Here is a 16813-nt window from a genome sequence, read left to right as displayed (position 1 = left end):
CTACAACATACAAGTAAAGCACAAGTAAAACATCATCACTACACACATGCTAGTGCTATAAAACAAAAGAAGAAGAAAAGAAACCGTGATGGAAAGCCATAAATGCACACATTAAAGGGGACCTATTAAAAGTCCACTATAGTAGCTTTGACACTTCAAAGTATTCCTTATTTCAGCCCTGCTCTGTCCCTTTAAGCCAAAACTCTGCTGATTGGCTGCCCCTTGTAACAGCAGTGGGTGGGACTTCTATACCTGTAAAGAGGACTCTCACTGACATCAGGCAGAGCCAAGACTGCGGCAACAGATTACCTGCTCATTCTTTTAAATGTTACCCATGTTTAATATGAGCATATATACACCACAGCCGATATACTGGTATTGGCATTTATAACAGCTGAGAAACGGCAAAAAAACAAAAAAACAAAAACAAAAAAAACCCCATAAAAATAATAAAATAAAAAAGCTGAGGGAGAAAAAAAACCCCCTAAAAACCTGGTAACCATGTTATGAGTGTTAATGTTGCGTGGTTTGTCCACCAGAGGGCACTGCCCTGTTGGCAATACAGATTAGAAACATGACAAACACAACCAGCTGATCCAACCTTAGCAAGAACTCATAACTACAAAAGACGAATGTTAGGAAATCTGTTCGTTTCATGCTAAATAGAATATCAGATTTTTTTAAATCAACAAATATCGGTACTAGTTTTAACAATCCTATATAGGCTCTAAGCATAAACCATTACATAACAGTGTCGAAAATAGGTCCCCTTTAAGGAAGAAACAAATGAAATGGCAGAATTACTGAAAAAGCCAGTCAGGCCAGTCGAGTGTTTACAGCCAACAGACGAGCATGGAGGAGAGAAACTTGTAGGCCGAGTCTGCGGCACCAGCAGCACTTAAACTCACCTGCTCGCTTTGAAACCTTTTAGCTTCTGTACAAAGAAGGCCTCGAGCGTCTCTGCGCACTGATAGAAGGGCGTGTCGTTGGGGTTGTAGTAGCGGCAGTTGTCAAAGATTTTGGTCACGTCTGCCACAAACTCTGTGAGCTTGTGATAATGTCGCTTTTGCAAACGGGTTTCCATTGTGGAAAAGTCTGCGAGGACGGAAAAGCATGACACGTCGCTTACATCACAAAAAAATACATACATTTACATAATTTTTATCACGTAATCAGTCTATGCAAACTCGACAGAGAGGCACAAACAGCAAACAAATTCTGTGACCGGAGGAGAAACTAAATAATTATAAGTTAAAACAAAATACTCCAGTACGTGGTGAATTCACACTTCAGTAAATACTTTAAAAGCATTGTCTTTTTTTAAAATGACCTTTTGTGACAGTCTTACCCATTGGCTCCTTGATCACACGATAATAATCAGGCGCGTCATGCGGATCCACTGGCTCCAGGAAAGGCCATGCCATTTTATGAGACTGGGGAAGGAAAAAAAAAATAAATTCAGGAAATGATGCCAGTTTTGTTACTGCAACTACTTTAGGCATAAAATAAAACTTTACTTTCAACATCCCTTGACTACACAAACAAACACACACATAAATAGCATCAAAGCACTTGAATGTAAAGACAAAGCAAGTCTTTTATCGTGTCTTGTTGCCATGTTTTAATCTCAAAATCCATCGTTTTCACTCACTTTTTCTACAGTTTATAGATTTTACAGTTTCACCCAGCTTTGGAGCCATCTGCATTTTTTGAACTATAAAAGACCTAAATGGAGATTGACTCAAAACATCCCCAGCTCCCATTTTCCTTTTTCTTTTCAAGCCAAGCCAAAGGAACAATCAAATAGGTCTGATTTTAGAGTTTACATCAGATTTCTACTTGACAACTATAATGGTTAAAAATGATGATGCATAATTATGAATTATGCAATATTATTGTAATACCATGCAAATATTTCATAGGAATTTAAAACAAAATGAACAAACTCCAGTAAAATTTTAACCTAATCCAATAAGTTTATCCTCTAGGATTCATTTCTATAAAGGTCACACCAATGCTTCCCAGAGGAAAGATCCAAACTCAGACTGAGGGCAGGACAAGCTCATGTATTCCTAGTGCTGACCCCAACACACCGGTAAATAAACAGCTTGTGTGGGAAATAAGAAAACAGCTGAAGGTACCTCTCAGTGACCTCTCTCAGCCCACACTTTGGAAATCATCTTGTTACTGTTAATATAAAAAAAATGACACTCAGTCTTGAATTCTAAAACTTTCATACCTGTAATGAGCGTAATATTCTTTTCAACCCCTCGTAGTCTTTGTCAGTGAGAGGCGTGAGGACCGTCATGGCGTCTTCTGTCGACTGGCACTGCGGGCACACGTACACGTCGATGTGATTGGCTTCGCTCTGCAGGATGCCCACACAGCGGCCGTGGTACCAGTTCTGGCAGCGATCACAGCCTATGTAAAACCTGTGGGTGAGCGACGCACACATCCCGGTTAGCACACTGAAGGAAGACTCCACACGAATATGCAAACAAAGGAAACGTCTGACACAGACTGAAAAACAAAAGCGGTGCTATAGTTAGAGGGAAGCAGACAATGCTAATGTAAAGCCATCCATATGGTGACTTACTGCGACTCATCGTATGGTGTCCGGCAGATGCAGTACAGCTCCTCATTACTTCCTCCCTCCTGCCCGCGTTTACAGTCGTTACACACAAAGTCCTCTAACTTCTTGGCCTCCTTCTCCGTGATGCCAACGCAGGCGCCGTGAAACCAGTTGGAGCACAGGTCACACCCGATATAAAACCTGAGAGAAATCAGGTGATTTAATGACAGCAGAGTGCCTCACAGTCAAATTACAATGACTTATTACAAGCCCATCCCCTCCCCTCAAGAGAGCTTACTTTGACTCGTCATAGGGCGTTTTACAGATACAGTACAATTTGGTGTCCTTCTTGTGATCCTTTGAGGTAGAAGACAGCTTCTTCTTCTTCTTCTTGTGTTTTGAAGAGTTGGAATCTCTGTCCTTGTCTTTGTCCCTATCTCTGTCCTTGTCCCGGTCCCTATCCCGATGTCTGTCCCGTTCTCGCTCCCTCTCCCTCTCCCGGTCTCTGTCTTTATCTTTATCTCTGTCTTTGTGTCGCTCCCTCTCCTTGTCTTTGTCCTTTTCCCTGTCCCGCTTCTTACTCTTGTCGTGATGCCTCTCCCTCTCCCTGTTTCTGTCTTTGTCTCTCTCGTCTTCTCTTTTCCGCTTGTGGGACGATGAAGGTGAGGTCACTGTGCGCGTGCTGTGAGAGGAATGTGTGGAGTGAGAGAGTTGGGAGGAGTGGGAAGCCTGGGAAGAGGCAGCCTTGACTGTTGCTGCAGCAGCCTGGGCAATAGCAGCTCGAGCTTTCTCTTTCTCTCTCTGCAGCCTGGCTATGTCCCGCTTCAGCTCCTCCTGAGAGGGAGACAGCACATGTAAGGAATAATAGTAAACAAGAATATTCCCACTCTCTCTCTGTCTATAGACAGAAAAAGACATTTGAGAAGGCTGGACGTGTGCTCACCTGCACTTGCAGCTGCAGCTCTTTGTCCAACAGGGCCCTCTTTTTGAGGATTTCGGCCTTGAGATGTTCTTTGTGCTTGTACAGGAGCGCGGTGAGCTTGGTGGCATTCTGCTTGGAGCGTTTCTGCTCCACCACCTCTTCCTTCTTTCTTTTCTTAGCTGCCTGCTTCTCATCCTTCTCAATCTTATCGAGGATGAATTTCATCACCTGGTTGCAGACGATCATCCTGAAGAGAGAAAAGAGCGCGTTAGTCGCTGGTTCATCGACGTCATCGGTTTTAAACTGTTTTAACCGACTTGAGGTCCTGAACCTTTGGTTCTCCTCTCGCTCAGCAGCAGCCAGGGTCTTCCTCTGTTTCAGCTGTTCTGCTGTAGCATTCTGCTTCACTACCGCCTGACATAAAAAAAACAAAAAAAACCCCCAAGTTATTTTAACACGTTTGATTGTAAGACAGTGTCAGGTCTAAAACAGGTCTTTATATAACTAAGGTTTGCACACAGATATAAATTTTGTGAGAAATCACAATTTTTTTTTTTATTTTTTTTTTATCTTCTTTTGACTCATACCTGTTTTTGGATGCCGTCTCCAGGGCTGATCGCCTGTGCGTTCTGCTCCTTCTGTTCCCTTTTAGCCTCCTGGTGTTTCTTCTTCTTTGGTGTTTGCTGTAGCTGCTGTTGTTGAACTTGCTGCTGTTGTTGTTGTTGTTGTTGCTGCTGCTGTTGCATCCTTTGAAGCTGCTCCTGGACGCTTGCCGGTGCCTGTATGGTTACCATATTCTGGATCTGGTGGGCTTGAATCTGTCCCCCGGTTTGCTGGATCTGGATCGGAAGCTGCAGTTTGATCTGCTGAGGAACTGTGCCACCCTGCTGCTGCGCCTGCGCCTGGATCTGGGCTTGGATCTGGGCTGCAACGTGGGGCGGCAGAGCTGACAGCAGCTGCACGGGCTGCTGGAGACCTGGAACTGTGATGAGCTGATGCCTGATTGGAGACTGGACCTGAATCTGAGGCTGTGTTTGAACTTGAGTTTGGTTCTGAGGTTGGAACTGGACTTGGAGCTTTGCTTGGACTTGGGGCTGGGCTTGGACCTGAAGCTGTTGCGGGACTTGAGTTGGTTGCGATGACTGGACTTGAAACTGGGGTTGGGTTTGGACTTGAGTTTGAACTTGTGACTGAATATGGACCTGGGGCTGCTGAGAGGCCTGAGTTTGAATCTGGCTTTGTTGCTGGAACTGAACCTGAACCTGTGGGTGGAGTTGGGTTTGGATCTGAGGCTGCTGTTGAAGCTGACTTTGGGCCTGAGACTGAACCTGAGGCTGGGGCTGAACCTGGGGTTGCGGCTGGATCTGAGGCTGTTGCTGAGCCTGAGGTTGGGTTTGCGGCTGCGTTTGGAATGAAGCTTGTACCTGGTGGTGGTACTGAGGTTGGACCCTCGGTTGGATCTGGGCCTGGTTTGAAGCCTGAACATGAGGCAAGGTTTTTGTTTGGGATTGAAATTGCACCTGAGGTTGAATCTGAGCATGAGGGGGTACTTGCCCTTGGGGTGGCTGCGGAGTTTGTGGTTGGATCTGTGCTCGTGGCTGAAACTGAACTCTGACCTGGGGGTGACTTTGAGGTTGTGCTTGGAGATGCGCTTGAGCCTGAATGTGTGGCAACTGTTGGACTTGGCCACGAGGCTGAACCTGAACCTGTGCACGGATTTGGCCTTGAAACTGGGGTTGAAGCTGAGTGTGGGTTTGGGGCTGAAGCTGAGGCTGAGCGGGTCTCATGGTGGTCACGACAGAGGAAACCGGCAATCCCGTCATATGAACCTGCACTGCTGAGACCGGCATTTGTGCCACCTGCTGCACAGACACGACAACCGGGTGCTGGACTTGTGCTTGAGACTGAGGAGTCAGGGATGCCTGAGGCAGCGGAGTAATGGGGGAGTGAGTGGCGATCGGAGCAGGGGTGGAGGCGGGTACAGCAGCCAGAGCGGGTGGCTGAACAGCATCTGCTGCCTGTAGAGCTGGCTGAACTGGAGTCTGCGCTTGAGGCGAGGTGGGAGTCCATCCTGAAGGCTGAGCTGCCCTCTGCTCTGTCAAAGCTACAACGAGACAGAGAAGCAAACAGAAAATTTTAAAGTCAACTAACACAAAACCATTCTAAGGTCTACTACAACAGGACAGTGCTGATGATGGTGGGCACTTTACCTGGCACTGAAGGTGTTGTTGAGGTGGCAGTAACTGGTGTGACAACAGCGTTTGCCACAGCAGCATGGAGGGGGACAGGACCTGTGGCTTGGATTTGAGTAAGAGCTCTGGCAGGGGACGGGACGGCGATCTGCGTGGACATGACGGCTATGACGGGAGCAGAGACGGGTGCGAGGGCCGGGGAGGGAGCTTGGACAGGTGAAGGAAGAGAGGCAGAAATGGGCACTGGAACAGAGTTAGGACCAGCTGCTGCAACACCAGCAACCTGAGGGAGCAGGGGATCAGCAGCATGCACCTGAACTGGGGTGGAGGATAACCCTGGGGCAGAACTGAAGGCGTGTGTCTGGACTTGGGATCTGGGGGCAGCTTGTCCTGGTGGTGAGCCTGCAGTTTGGGTTTGTGTAGGTAGAGAACTGGGTGCGAGGCTGGAGACGAGGGTCTGGACCACAGGTTGGAGGTCAGCTTGTGATGATGCTGAGGTCAAAACCTGTTTCTGAGTCATAGGTGGGCCCGCATTTGGTGCTGGGAGGGCTGGAACCGATATTGCCAGCTGGGGCTGTGCAACAGCTGAGGCTGGTGTGGAGGGCAACATCTGTGTGGAGGAGTGGGTTGCAACTTGTGGCAAAGCAGCCATGGGAGTGGATATTTGCGAGAGTGCAGGGACGGGTGACGGGGTAGCGGCTGAAAGGTGCATTTGAGATGCAGCCTGGACGACGGCTTGTGGGGAAGTGGGCACGGGGGCTGCGACTTGGGTTTGCACGGGGACTGGAGCTGGAGCGGGGGCTAAACTTGGCATCTGTGTTGGGCCTGCGACATGCGTTGGGGCAGGCAAAGGGGCCGTCATTTGGGTTTGAGCTAAGGATGAGGGAGTCGTCTGGACTTGTGCAGAGGCTCTGGGTTGAAGAGGAGTTGACATTTGGGTTTGGGGGGTCTGGACTGCGGTGGGTTTGGCAGGGGTAGCAGGAGCGGGTGCTGAAGTTGGAGTTGAAGATGATGGTGGAATTGGAGTGAAGAGGAAGCGCTGGACCTGGCCATTGGGCATAGCTGCCTGCATTAGTTGTTGACCGGGGCCGGGGATGACTGTTACACCCTGTGGGATGATCTGCAGCTGTCCCTGGGTCTGGCCTTGACCCTGGATCACCACCGTCAGACCTGGGTTCCCTCCCTGTGGAGTTGCATGCAAAAGTATTTAAATTTTTTTTTTTTTTTTTAAAGTAAGAATTATAAGATTAAGATATTATAAACTAGAGAGAAAGTGTAAGGGAAACCTGTGCACTCTGTGTAAGCTGCATGAGCTGTGCCATAGTGAGTTTAACTTGACCCTGCTGCGGTCTTTGTGTCTGGGGAGGAGCTGCGGGAGACTGTCCAGGAGCTGTGGAGGCAGCACATGGTGATGGCGCAGGACCTGCAGCCCTCTGACCCAAAGCTGCCTGCACAGGTGTAGAACCAGGCACAGCTGCAGGCTGGCCACGGCCCATCGGAGCCACAGCCTGATGAACCTGACCTGGAAGGGATCAAGATTTATTATTTGTATTGAAATGTTAGGGATGGTAACCTGAGAATAAAAAAAATAGCATTCAGACACAAACCTGGCTGAGCAGCTGAACTTCTGACCCCTGCTGTGCCCACAGAGGTAGACGGAGTGAGTGGCTGATTCACTGCGGTACTGGGCTGCGTTTGGCCTCCTGCTGTGGTGACCTAGAAAAACAAACCCAAAGGGTGAAAACATCAGTAACCATGCTTAGTATCTTTAGTTAATAAGTGAAAAATGCAGGGTGAAGGACAAAAGACCTGTTGCTGGGTGGTTGAGGTGGAGGTTGTGGCTCTGAGGTTGATGTTGCCAGTTGTAGGATGTAGTGTGCTGTATGTCCTAAGGTTCGCAGGAGGCCCAGAGGGGAATATACCCAGGACCTTTTGCTGCACTACACCTGCTGACAGGAACATTTATGTTAAAAGGGAAAAAGCAGAAATGTGCTAGGAACATAGATACAGGTAAACATAACAGAAGGGAAAAGCATGCACTGAGTATGTGTGTCTGAAAGTCTTCCTCACTCAGTTAACTAGATTACAGTAGTTTATACACACAAGCCAAAGACCAGAAATGCTTTAAAAACTGTTGTACAAAACAGTGATCAGCTTTTAGCCATAGAACCTTCGGAATACAAAGAACACACACACAAAGATAATGTGGCATTATCTAAGCTCAACATCAATACTTCAACGCCAGTCTGACATTTTCACATAATACTTCACCATCCATTTTTTTGGGCACACATATGCCAAAAACCGGCAGGAATGGATGTCATTCTCGTGCTCCCTACCTCCTTGAGTAGTGGGCATGTTCAGGGTGACAATCTTGCTGTTAGCGGGCAGTGGCAGTTTGGCGGCGAGGACCTGGCCAGCCACAGTCACTGGGCTACCAGCGATCTGGAAGGCTTGCTCTGAGGTGGTGATGCTACCAGCCACAGTGGAGGCTGCAAGACACACCACGCCACCTGTGGTCACGGGTAACCCAACAAGGACCACCACAACAGCCAGTCTACGGCTGTGGTGTCCACTGTTGGGAGTCAATGTAAGGAGGCTGATGTTTTGAATATTTTGGTATTGGGTATATTGGTTTAGAGTCTAATGACACACGGTATTGCATGAATGCCGCAAAGGATATACAGAATTGAGAATTTTTGCAGGATTCAAAGTGGACACCACGAACCACAAAATTCTGTTGGCATGCGAATCGTACTCATAATGAAAACGCTGAAGTCGTGCAGATGATGTATTTTTTATGGATGTCAATATTACTTAAATAGATAAAACATAAAAGGGTAAAAACTGAAGAAATCTTATGACACCCTCCTCTGTTCCCTCCATCTTACAGATGATGAGGATGATGATGAGTGAAAAGCAAGATGACTAAACCTCTCCTCATCTTCCACCTGCTCACCTGAGCTGTTATTAGCCTGACCCTGCTTGACCCAGGAAGCAAACGACTGATGGAAGTTCTTGTCTTGCTGGAACGGGACTGGAGAGCTCAGTTTGGAGGCCAACACCATCTTGGTTCCTGAAGTTATTTGACTTGTCTTCTGGCCCACCGATACTGGGGTGCCGGGAGTGCCGGCTGAGGTGGTGGTGCACGTTGTCGTGGTTGTTGTGGCAGTTGTGGTCGGTCTCTGCTGCTCGAGACGTTTCTGAAAGAAATGCGTCCAACCATTTAAATGTTCTGCTGGTGCGCCGCTTTACCCAGAGCCAGAATCTTACACCCGTGTAACTGCAGTGCGCAGAGTTTCTACCTGCTGGGCTGCCAGTCTGGCCTGCTTCAGCTGGTTCTCTAAATGGGCCTTGACCTCCTCCGCTGTCTTCAGACTACTGCCGGTCTTGGAGGGATCTCCGCCCTGTGACTTCTCCCTCTCCAACCTGTGGCACCAAAAAGAAGGTAAAGTGTTCACTAACACAGTGACGCTATGAAGAAACATACAGAGGCGACACTGAGGGAGTTGCTCACCTCTCTGCAAAGGCTCTGATCTCCCACAGCTCCAGTTCCTCCTCAGGCACCCACGTTTCCACAGCAACAGGACCAGTCGGTTTAGTGGGTTCCTGCTTCTTAGGCCTCAGAGCACTTGAGCGCAGGCCTTTCCTCTGTGGAGTGGGAGTTTCTGCTCACGAAAAGTCAGAAAGCAACAATTAATTATGTTTAGAAAAGCTTGTCAAAGATCCTACATCATGCCCAAACAGACTTTCGTTTTCTACCTTTGGGAGTGTCTCTGTTTCCGAGGGGGCAGATGATCTTCCTGATGCAGTATTCAGAGCGGATGCCATAGGGCCCCACGTCTCTTCGTTTTATAATCTCCGTTGTGGTGATGTCTGTCTCTGTTGTTTCTTTGGTGAAAGATCAAACACATTGTCACATTTTCATATTTTAAATAAAACACACAGCAGAAAACTGTACATAACATGTGCTCAGAATTTTCTAACCTTTTCGCGTTGTCCCTACAGCAGCAGAGGGCTTAACGGCCATGTCGTCCCACCTCAGGCAGGCCCACAGCAGCCTCAGCATTAGACTGACCCCTGCCAGCGACCTCACAGTCTGAAGACGGTACCTGAACAGTCACCAAAGCTGTTAGTTAGTAAATCTTCCAACACTAAATCAGTTTATATTCAACTTTTTTTCAGCTGCTCGCTTATTCACTGGGAGTCACCACAGTGGCTGAAACTCCACTACTACTACAGCCAACTGTGAGACGAGAGCCTGTCATTAAAGAAGCAGCTAAATTATTTAAGGGACTGACTCAGCAGCAACCTGGCTATTGCAATGACATCATACTGTAGCATACTGTAGATCAAGAATTTAATTTCAAGAAAAGGTTAAATGTGTTACGGACCTCCACGTGATTCCAAAGGTGGGTCGAGGTGAAGGGTATGGCCATATATCTGGAGCAGGCTTGGCATTGTAGTTGAAGATGGGAACTTCTCTGAAGCCTGCCTTCCTCGCCAGTCTCTTAAGGTCATCGTTCGGCAGGACAAAGATGCTCTTCTTGCTGCTCTTGGTGACAAATTTGCGGTAAGACGGCAGGGCTGTGCCCGAGCGGGCCTTCTTAGTTTTGGAGAACCTTAGAAGGCTGACTCTGTTTTTGGTGGAGTACTCTTTACTTATTGTCATGGAGCTGGGTGAACCAGAGGCGACCGTTTTGGCGTCAGCAGCTGGAAGTTTCGTCTTCTGGGAAACTGGCGTTCCGGAGCTGGGCTGGGTGGCGGAGCTGGAAACGGCAACGGAGGAAACTGCGCTACTTCCCACGGGCACATCGGGCTTGCTGGTGCTGCTGGGCGTGTCTGGTGTCAGGGAGTTCTGAGACGCTTTCGTGGCGACGTCACTGGTGGCAGAGGACTTCAAACCTTCACCACTACAGCAATTATCTGTAATTTTATTATTCTGGCAAGAAGGGCTTGAAGACTGAAGGGTAGCAGGCACTGCCTCCTTGGTATCCATGGCCACATCCTCACTCTTACTAACGGAGTCTCCTTTCTCTCCAACATGATTCTCTAATTTTGGGACTTTCATAGGAGGGGGGTGACATATATCGGATACATCGTTTTGCGAGAGGTTTCCATTCATCAGGGACTTGACGGGCTCTTTGACGTCACCTTGATCTCGGGTTTCTGGGTTTGAGTGCACGGGTTCTGTGACCACAGTGTTCCCATTCACCTGTACTGGACTGGTCTTGCTTTGGGTTACCTCCATGCGCTCTGTGTCACTCTGTTCACAGTCTTTCTCAACTTCCTCATAGGCACGTTTCTTAGAATTCTCAGACTTCTGTGTTTTTTCACTGTTTTCTAATGTCTCTGTTATACAGTTGTTTTTATTGTTAAGGCCAGGGTTAGTTAAGGGTCCTCCATTCACCTCTTTATGGGCACAAGCCTCCCCGCTGTTTCCGTGCACAGAATTTACCTCCGCCTGTTTACCTTTGTCAGGTCCTGCTAACTCCTCTGATTTGACCTCCAGGCCGTCCGTCTTTGCATTTATGTGCTCCTGATCAAAGTCGAGTTTTTTAACCACGGCATCTTTCACTTGTAGGCTCTCGTCCTTCTCTTCTACTTTAACGCACGGGGTCGTAGCTGTCTGCTGTCTGGTTGATCCTTCAGTCTTAATAACGGGAGCAGGTTTTGCAGCAGCCGTTTTGGACAACAGGGCTGCCTGTCTTAACTTCTCGAGTCTCTGCTTCTCCTCCAAGGTGAACTGCTTCACCCGGCGCTCCAGGAGCCCATCCAGCTTGGAAGGCTTTACTTTCTTCTTATAAACTGTGCGCAGCTGGAAGCCCTCGCTGACGTTCACGACGTCAGAGAAGAGTCTCGATGTTGCAGGTTCCTCCTTCTTGGGTTGCTCGAGTTTCTGGGTTGGCTCGTCCTGTTCAGGATGTGCAGTAGGTGAGGAAGGGCCTTTGCCATCAGGATTATCTATGACAAAGAACAGCAGGGGTTAGTGGATGATGGAGATGCACACTCATGGACAGCATAGAGGCAAAAAAAAAATTCTTAAATTAAATTTACCCTGCTTGGTGTTTGAAGAAGCCTCTGTTTTCTCATCTTCTCTTTTTGCTTCAGAATTTTTTTCCTGCGCCTCTTCTGCAGGCTTTTCCTCCTCTGTGGAGTTCTCAGATTTATGGTCCTCATCGGACGAGGCCCTTTGAGACGACTCTGTGACGGATGCTTGTTCTTTGCCCTCGTCGGCTTTGTTTTGAACCGTCTCCGTTTCTGTTGGCATTTTCTGCTTATTTGTACAGTCTGCTGCATTTTCTTTCCTCATTTTAGCTGCTAAAGAAGACAGCAAAAATTGTTTATGCACCCAAAGCGTCAGCCGCAGGAGAACATATCAAGTATCACCATTAAGAAATTAAGCTACTTCATCTCTTACCTTCCAGTTCTTTGCGGTAGTTTACGTTTGTGTTTCCTGGGAGCCTTGGAACAAAACGGGCCACGCGTGTCCTACTGACCCAGCACCACCCGCCATACCCCGTCACTCTGTACTCCTCCCCCTTCTGCTTCCACACCTTGATTGGAAAAAATTATGAGGAGGTTAAAAAGTAGTTTTTAGACGAGGTAGTTTACACATTAACACAGTGAAGAGTTAAGATGCTGCCGTTTGTACCTGGTGTTTGATGGGGATGGTGTACTTCACCCATGTGGCCTGCTGCAGTGTTTCCTCATCCTCCAGTTTTTTCTCTCGTTTTTTCACCTTCTCCTTCTCTTCCCGCTCCATGGAGGTCATACGATGTAGCCTGTATTAAAAAAACATGAGCAAAGACATAAAGCACAAGGACTGTATTGGAAACAGGAAAGTCATCACCAAGTCTGTCAGCCGTGCACTCCAAAAAGGAAAAAGTGAACAAATCCCAGGTGCAGTGACTCACAAATAACCCTTTAGCTGTGTTTTACTGTCTGTACAGACATTTTCACAGCGCCACGTTAGTTTTGTTTACCTTGTGTGTCCAAGGGATTCCTTCCATACAGGCAGCATGACCACTGGTTTGATGGCACACTCCAGTATAGCCAAGGCCAAAGCAAATTCTCTGGCCTTGCTGCACATCTGCACTGCTTTGTTCCAGTTGGTCCTAGGAACACCAAACACAAGCAGCATAAAACTACTGATAGTGATGCGTCTTCATATCTGAAATGCGACTCTGCCCAAACTTAGGACATCTAAGAACTACATGTGGGATTTTCCACTGAGCCTGGTCCCAGGTGTACCTGTGTGATGCCCAGTTGGGATGCATAAACGGTCCGGGGATGTTCGTCTCCAGCTGGATGATGGTAAGACGCAGGGTGGAGATGGTCAGGCTTCTCGAACCGTAGATGGAGCCATTCCATTTGAACTCCGACGCGGTGGTCAAGCTGAACTTGTGGGAGAGGTGACGCTTCTTGTCATGGTCCTCCCGGTGCTGATGTTTGTTGAGGGCCAGGACGTTGGTGCTGTACTGGTTTTGGTAGACCCTGTATTTACCCTCTTGGCCCAGTTTGAACAAGTTGTTCAAATTCACCGTCAGATCCCTTTTCAAGAAGCTGAGACGTAAGGACTCGACGTCTGAGCGAACGGGTGATGACTGAAACACGAGCAGAGGACAAAGGCATATAAAAACCCGTTTTTATATTTAAAAGAAACAAAACAGGATGACAGGTGCAACGGACTAAAGTGGTACATTTCACTTTTGAGCAGTGAAGCTGGACCAAACCTCTTCCTCACCTCCTTGCTCCCTCTGGGCATATGGTTATTAGATTCCTGCGCCGCTCCTCGCTCATTCTTGACCCTTTCATTATACTCCTCTGTTATTCAGAACACACACTCACTGTCAGTATCACCATGGCAAAGGCAATTCAACACAAATGAAAAAGCCCATTTAATTATCACCTGTCCCATCCTGGCTGGTAAAAGAGGACTGAGAGGACCTATCGGCCAGGTCAGGTGGCTCGGGTTTCTTGGGACTTGCCGATCCAGAAACCTGGCTGCTGCCATCATTCGCCTCCGCTTGAGACGAGTGCGGCTGTTGTGGTTGATTTTGAGCTGGTGCCTGCGGAGCACCGGCTCGCCTGACTTCGCTGCTAGACTCTTTTGAGTCCTCGTCTACAGAAACACGGCAAAAAAGACTGAGTGCAGTTAACAATAACAATAACAGTATCAGCAGTGCGAGGTGTTAGGAAGTAAAAGTTCCTCTACGCATGTGGGAAAATGTGCCTGCTCCCATCACTACTACAGTATTAAAATACCATGCATGCATATGGAAAAGTATGAAATGTGCGTATTATACTCACATACTCACTCATATTTATGCTTGCTTCTACAAACACGTCTTTTTCATCTTATCGTTAGTTTTTTTTTACTGAAATGCAATCAATCAAATCTTTTTGAAAGTGTTTTTTCTCTTAAATACACACAACTTTAACTAAAGTCAGACTTTATTTTGATAACTAGAAAAAATATTTAAAAAATATTCTAACCATCAATATTTTTTTAAACTGCTTCTTTTAAAAAAACAAAATGAAAGCTGCTTTTTGTTTTACCTAATAGGAAAAGAATTTTTTTTTTTACAAAACTAAAAAAACTCAAAACCCTAAAACTTGGAGTAAAGTGATTTCATTTAGTTGCTCATTAGACCTTCCAAGTGTGCAGTAACCAGGCAGTGCATCTGCCTAAAGCTTTTATTGTGAAGGGTAGCCTCGGAAAAAGCCTATGGTGCAGATCAGGTAGTGACAGCGAGATGTAAGTGGTAACTGTGTGAAAATAATTGATCAAAAAAAAAGAAAAAAAGGTAGACAACATTGGCGAACAAAAAGAACAAACCAAAAAAACCAATTATTAAATCCTCAAAAAAAAGTGAGAAAAGAAGTGTATGTGAATTAGCATATGCCCAACAAACTGTTATAAAAGAAGAATGCTTAGTGGATAATTCAAAGCTTCCTCAGACCTAAAATAACTGAAATCTATGACAGGCAGGAAAAATCTGCACACTTCCAAAATGAGGCGAACACCTGCGGCAAACTAAAACGTCGGCTCTGCCTCAGAGTCGTGACGGAGAGCGTTGCACACACATGGAGCTCTTTGTTGACGAGGTAGCAGGTGGGGAAACGGCGGAAAGAGCCTTTTGTCTTGAGCGACAAGAACCCGACCAAATGGCCATAAATTGGAAAGAGAATAAGGAGCTGCTTGTGACAGACATGGCGTGGTAGCTGCTGCCAGGGACGCCGTTTATCACAGTGCCAAAAAACAAAAAAAGAGAGAGAGAGAGGAAATAAAAGACATGCTTTGCAAGACCAAGCGTGCAGCAGACAACACAAAGCACAGGATAAGTAATCAAATGCACCAGGAATAACTGGGAGAGCTTGCTAGCAGTGCTGAATGCACCTGCCTTCTTTTAAAGCTAAGCGTAGGAGCAAAACACACGGCAGAGTTTCTGTGCAGTGACGTGAAAGGAGAAATCATCTTCTCACAGTTATGGCCACTCCACTATCGTCAGGTCTTGAATGTTCAGAAAAGGATGGATGTTAAAAAACTGCCACTGAGGCTTTTTTTTGTTTGAAATATTTCCCGTGTCCAGATCTTCAGTGTTTTCTTTCACGCCCACCGAGACGCATGGAATGCACCCGAGCGGCCTCCGCTAGGAAATATGCACCACAGCGTCTCACACTAGCCCGTTAAAGTCAGGGCAAACCGTAACAGAGCGGACAGCCAACACTACAAATAAGCTATAAGTGGAAAAAAATAAATGGAGACCAGAGAAAGTGTTGCAGCTCAGCGGCATGGTTAAAAAACTTAAGTATATTAAGGGGAATAGAATTAGTTTTTATATTTTAGTATAACAACAAAACCACAGTTGTATTCTTACATTTGCAAATGTTTGATAAATGTAACCAAATCTGTGCAATATATGAAAAGATGTTTACTGTGCACAGGTATGGTGACACTGGAGCCCAGTATGATGGGTGATGTTAGGGCAGGGTCCTTCTCATCTCTGCTGATAAAAATCAGGTCAGACACATGTAGATGGTAACTGATGTAGCCTGTAAAATATAATGATACTGAAACTCTTTCTCTAGTTTAAATGCCTGCTCAGACAAAATCAGACCAGTTCTGCTCCTTAAATAAAAAAATGTTCTTACACCTGATCAACTTTTCTGTCTTTAAAAACAAGGTTTGAGACGAAACCTTAAATCCAACAAAACAGATGAGCGGGGTAATGTGGGCAGGGTGAGCAAGAAACAGCGGAAACAAAGCGACAGATGACAATGGATGCACAGCCCAGCAGCAAGGCGTGAAGTGCAGGATGACAGCTGGACTGCAGACCAAACATGAGTCTGAGTACCTGTCCTTTCCCGCTTCGCATCTGGAGCTGGCTCACTGCTCTCCTGGCTCCCAGAATGGGAAACTTGTGCTTCCTTGTTTGATTCAATGGATTCTGTTTTAGGCGGGGCTGTGTCCAGCGCGGCAGAGCCCGGGTCAGGGTCTGACGCATGGCTCTCTTCTGCAGCAGGGGGAGCGCTAGCCGCTGTGGTGCGACAAGACGAACAGCACCAAAGAGTCAAAATGGGTCAAGTAGAGGTAAAAATGAATTTGCTTTGATAACGCTGCAGACAGAATTTCAGCTTCTGCGTGTGGGAGGCTAGCTCTCTTACTTTGAGGCTTTGGAGAAAGTTCCAGTGGGCAGGTGAACAAAAAATAAAAAAAATAAAATACATCGGAGAAACTTTTTACCTTGTGAACCAGCTTCACCCATTGGTTTAACCGCTTTGCACTCTCTGTTGTCGGGCTGCGACGAGGACTCAGCAGTAGCGTCGGCTGCATTTACAGATCCTTTATCTGAATCCTGCTTCGACTCCTCTGCTCGAGTCTTTGCTTCCCGTGCCTCCCGCCTGACCTTCAAACGCTCCACGACAACTTCTACAAACAAACGGAAACATTCATTCATTCGACATAGAAGGCAACAATTACACATATGTGCAAATGATGTAGAAAATTTATACTTTATAACTGTTAAGTTCTAAATCTAAAGCATTAAAAGTAAAATAAGCGGTCTTTCAGAGCTGCTGCTCTGGGGCACGAGGGATAAATAAACAAACATGTACTACGGC

At 46.8% G+C, this 16813-nt stretch overlaps 1 protein-coding gene across 7 annotated transcripts in view; it reads right to left on the bottom strand.

Annotated features, from left to right (window-relative positions):
- Window positions 1-16813, bottom strand: part of bptf (bromodomain PHD finger transcription factor) — a 28444-nt gene that overhangs the window by 2140 nt on the left and 9491 nt on the right. For 2 of the 7 annotated variants that reach the window (XM_025906759.1, XM_025906761.1), the window contains exons 4-31: window positions 16437-16622; window positions 16048-16230; window positions 13599-13811; window positions 13434-13513; window positions 12941-13293; window positions 12673-12804; window positions 12342-12471; window positions 12108-12243; window positions 11744-12007; window positions 10081-11650; window positions 9674-9798; window positions 9449-9577; window positions 9204-9354; window positions 8992-9115; window positions 8646-8889; window positions 8026-8178; window positions 7496-7635; window positions 7294-7402; window positions 6973-7208; window positions 5705-6869; window positions 4082-5598; window positions 3826-3908; window positions 3516-3741; window positions 2871-3406; window positions 2597-2773; window positions 2240-2432; window positions 1349-1433; window positions 909-1095 (exon numbers count right to left, since the gene is read on the bottom strand). In XM_025906759.1, coding sequence (XP_025762544.1) covers window positions 909-1095; window positions 1349-1433; window positions 2240-2432; window positions 2597-2773; window positions 2871-3406; window positions 3516-3741; window positions 3826-3908; window positions 4082-5598; window positions 5705-6869; window positions 6973-7208; window positions 7294-7402; window positions 7496-7635; window positions 8026-8178; window positions 8646-8889; window positions 8992-9115; window positions 9204-9354; window positions 9449-9577; window positions 9674-9798; window positions 10081-11650; window positions 11744-12007; window positions 12108-12243; window positions 12342-12471; window positions 12673-12804; window positions 12941-13293; window positions 13434-13513; window positions 13599-13811; window positions 16048-16230; window positions 16437-16622 — 8827 coding nt within the window. The remainder of the gene's footprint in view (window positions 1-908; window positions 1096-1348; window positions 1434-2239; window positions 2433-2596; window positions 2774-2870; window positions 3407-3515; window positions 3742-3825; window positions 3909-4081; window positions 5599-5704; window positions 6870-6972; window positions 7209-7293; window positions 7403-7495; window positions 7636-8025; window positions 8179-8645; window positions 8890-8991; window positions 9116-9203; window positions 9355-9448; window positions 9578-9673; window positions 9799-10080; window positions 11651-11743; window positions 12008-12107; window positions 12244-12341; window positions 12472-12672; window positions 12805-12940; window positions 13294-13433; window positions 13514-13598; window positions 13812-16047; window positions 16231-16436; window positions 16623-16813) is intronic. The other 5 variants (XM_025906760.1, XM_005468467.3, XM_025906762.1 and 2 more) reach the window with 5 other exon arrangements.

The sequence above is a fragment of the Oreochromis niloticus genome, linkage group LG4 (assembly GCF_001858045.2).
Source record: "Oreochromis niloticus isolate F11D_XX linkage group LG4, O_niloticus_UMD_NMBU, whole genome shotgun sequence".
In the NCBI taxonomy this organism is placed as follows: Eukaryota; Metazoa; Chordata; class Actinopteri; order Cichliformes; family Cichlidae; genus Oreochromis; species Oreochromis niloticus.
This window is presented reverse-complemented; position numbering and strand designations above follow the sequence as displayed.